The sequence below is a fragment of the Octopus bimaculoides genome, chromosome 24, assembly GCF_001194135.2.
Source record: "Octopus bimaculoides isolate UCB-OBI-ISO-001 chromosome 24, ASM119413v2, whole genome shotgun sequence".
Taxonomy (NCBI): domain Eukaryota; kingdom Metazoa; phylum Mollusca; class Cephalopoda; order Octopoda; family Octopodidae; genus Octopus; species Octopus bimaculoides.
In genome coordinates, this window is record NC_069004.1 from 23,307,514 (window position 1) to 23,311,052 (window position 3,539).

The 3,539-nt window shown below is 38.2% G+C and overlaps 1 protein-coding gene across 1 annotated transcript in view; it reads right to left on the reverse strand.

Moving 5' to 3' along the window:
* Positions 1–309: 309 nt before the first annotated feature.
* The window catches only part of LOC106872984 (coactosin-like protein), a 72,111-nt gene continuing 68,881 nt past the window's right edge, over positions 310–3,539 (reverse strand). Inside the window, exon 4 of the mRNA XM_014920173.2 lies at positions 310–621. Within this exon, the coding sequence (XP_014775659.1) occupies positions 508–621 (114 nt within the window). The 3' untranslated portion in view covers positions 310–507. The remainder of the gene's footprint in view (positions 622–3,539) is intronic.

The window sequence follows — 3,539 nt, forward strand, 5'->3', positions numbered from 1 at the left end:
ATTATTATTATTATTATTATTACTGTAGTTCCACTTGGTAAAAAGAAGGTGAGTGTGGAAAAGAGGGAGGTGCTGCCCCTCCAGATGAATTTGCTGAAAGGTGGGTGAGAGTGGTGAGAATGGCTTCCTGCATATAGGCGGGGGCCAACTCAGGCCGCCAGAGAACACAGTTAGGACAGGGCACTTGTCGCCAGTAGTCAAGGCAATCCTGGATCTGTGGTGGGGGTCCTTCGATTGGTCTCTAGGTGGTTGTCCCACCCTTATTGGGAAATCCTGTTTCATTCATTTCATTTACTCTCGTTTTCCACACGTTTGTTTTTTCATGATCAATTCCGCAAAAACCTTTACACCATTTTTTATTACTTGTCTTTATAAAGTGTCCTTTATCCATCGCCCTTGAGGCCAATGAAAGAAATTATTATTATTATTTTTATTGTTGTTATTCAATTGAAAAAATAAAACAATAACAACAACTGTATATGGATGATTATTATAATATAGTAATTCTTAATCTCTCCTTCCAGTTCCGTAGTTTGCCCCACCAGCTTTCTTCACAAGGTCGGCTATCGTATCATATGAGACTTCAGAAAGCTCTTGTGCAAACACTTCTACAGCATAATTCTGAAAGTAGAAATGACAAGTTCAGATTAGACCAGAGCAATGTTGAAATATAGTGAGGTAGTGAGATATTACATTATAATATAAACAACAAAACCATCAGTGACAACAACGAAATTAAAAGATAGAAAATGAAAAGGACCAAATGGAAGGAGTACCTGAGTGGGGTCGGTGACTTTGTGCCAGGTATTAAGGGGCTAAAGCAGTGCTTTTCAACCATTCATTATCTATGGACCTCTTTGATTATTATTCTATTCTGGTGGATCCCATATCCGTTCAGTGTTTAAAAACTAGTTTTATAGATACTTCTTTTAAATTCCTATTTTACTTATATCACACATACACTTGTGTATGTTAAACCAAGTAGAGAAACCTAGCTGTTTCTTGCTATAAATACAGCTACCCTGTATTATATATTAGGTTAGATAGAAAGTCCTGGTGCATTTCGAGATGATTGAAAAGAAACAAATGCTTCTCCAATCTTAATTGATATATTTAATCAAAATAATATTTCCCCTCATTGAAATCTGAAATCGAAATTGAACCGAATCCAACAACTGGTACCCATGCTAACCTCTCCTTCATTGGGCACTAAACTCTACTTGCGAAGACCTGTTGGGGCAAGTGAAATCGAAATTATAATTGAACCATACTTGATGACTGGCATGAGCACTAACAGCACTGTCGAGCGTGTTCATTGCCAGAGCAACTGTCTGGCTTCCTTGCCAGTGGCCTGTAAATAGCACCGTTTGAGCATAATCATTACCAGCGTTGCCTCCATGGCACTTGTGCTGGTGGCACGTTAGAAAATCATTCAAGCGAGGTCATTGCCAGTGCCGCTAGACTGACTCCTGTGCAAGTGGCACATAAAAAACACCTTTTTGAGCATGGCTATTGCCAGTACCGTGTGACTGGCCCTCGTGCTGGTGGCACATAAAAGCACCCACTATACTCTCGGAGTGGTTGGCGTTAGGAATGGCATCCAGCTGTAGAAACTCTGCCAGATCAGATTGGAGCCTGGTGCAGCCTTCTGGTTTGCCAGTCCTCAGTCAAATCGTCCAACCCATGCTAGCATGGAAAGCGGACGTTAAACAACGATGATGATGATGAATCCCATCTATTTGGAAAATTGTTGATTTCTCAGGTATAAAATTCTTCAGGTTTTGAAGTAAGAAACACCTGTTATCATTTTTCACCCCTTCTCAATTAATGCATTTTACTCTAAATAATGTTGCAATGATCTGAAAAGATGATAATCAAATGGAGCAAGGTCAGGAGAGTAAGGAGGATGCAGCAAAACCTCCATATTTAGGGCCATAATCGTTTCCTAAGTGACTCGGGCAATATGTGGACCTGCATTATCATGTAAGAGAAATGTCCCTTTGCAATTGACCGAAATACTTCTCTGTATTATTTGCTTAACACTTCATGACAGAAGACACCCTTCATATCCCACCAAACACAGAACATAACATTCTCAGGTATAGTCTTTGTTTAGGGATGAATTCTCTTTGTCATTGGGTGCTAAGCATTATCATTTCCATTAAATATGGTTGTAGGGACCCATTTTTCATCCCTTGTGATGATTCTACCAGAGAAAGGCTCTGTAATGAGTCTATTCCTCAATGACAAGCAAAGAGCAACTCTTTGACTAAGCTGTGAAGCAGTCTGATGATGAGTGACACGTTGATCAAGGTTTTTCATGATTGAAATGTGACGTGAGTTGAACTGTTTCACTAATTCTCATGCAATTTGCTTTGGATTTTCCTCAGCTACAGTTTTTCAGAAACTCTTGGTCGTTCAGATTAAGAGGAATCAGCAAGAGAAAAATTTCCTGAACAAAACTAGCAAAACCATCGTAGGCATGTTCAAACTCTTAAAGCTTCAATTCTATACTAGCATGGAAACAAAGACGTTCAACAAATGAAAAAAAACAAATGAATGAAAGAACAAACAAATAAAAAAACAAACAAATGAAAGAATAAACATAATGATTTTGGATAATCAGAAACTAGTTTACATTACAAATAGCTAGAAGTTCTATGGATAGAACATGTATGTTCTTTCTCTGATGAAAGTAAAAGAAGACTAGAAACTAGTTATATCAATCCTACTTTTTCTGTCTTGTTTTCTGTCTTAAGCCCAGGCCATTGAAAACATTCCTCCATTGTTCCCAATTCTGGGCTCCCCTTTTCCACTTCTCTCCATCTGGTCCTTTGCTTTTTCAGCTTTGTCTCAGTATCCTACCTTCAGCTATTTTTAGGGCATCTTCTCTTCCTTTTCCTTTGTAGATACCAGGTCAGGGCCTGATGTATAATGCAGTATGTTGACTCCCTCAATGTGTCGCTTATCTATCCCAAATACTCTTCAGAACCTGTTCTTCCACTGGCACCTGCCCACCATATCCACCTCTGCTACACCTCTACATTTCTTACCTAACCATCTAATTTAAGAAATACACCTCAGACCATTGTTTATGAAAGTCTGTATCTTCTTCAATTTCCTTTTAGTCTTTCCCATGTCTCTGATCCATAGAGGAGGATGGATTTCATATTAGAGTTGAAGATACAGCATTTACTTTTCTGTCTACAGAGATATAAAGTTCGGATCTATTTTAAAACGGGGGCGCCAGTTTTCATTTATGTTTTATGTAGTGTTTTTGGTACGGAAAGACTTTCAAACTTTGTATACTTATCTATTTTGTGTTATAGAACAGAAAAATATTTTTGTATTCGAATTTATTTCATGTAAAAAATTGTCTTATTTCGATAATTTCTACTAATCACTGACGTCTATTCAGTTGAAAACAGTTCGCGCTGTAACGGTGTATATTGTATTAATCCCCTAACCCTAACCCTAACTAGACTGTTAACCGTAACCGTAACCCTAACCCTAACCCTAAAACTAACCCTAACTCTAGA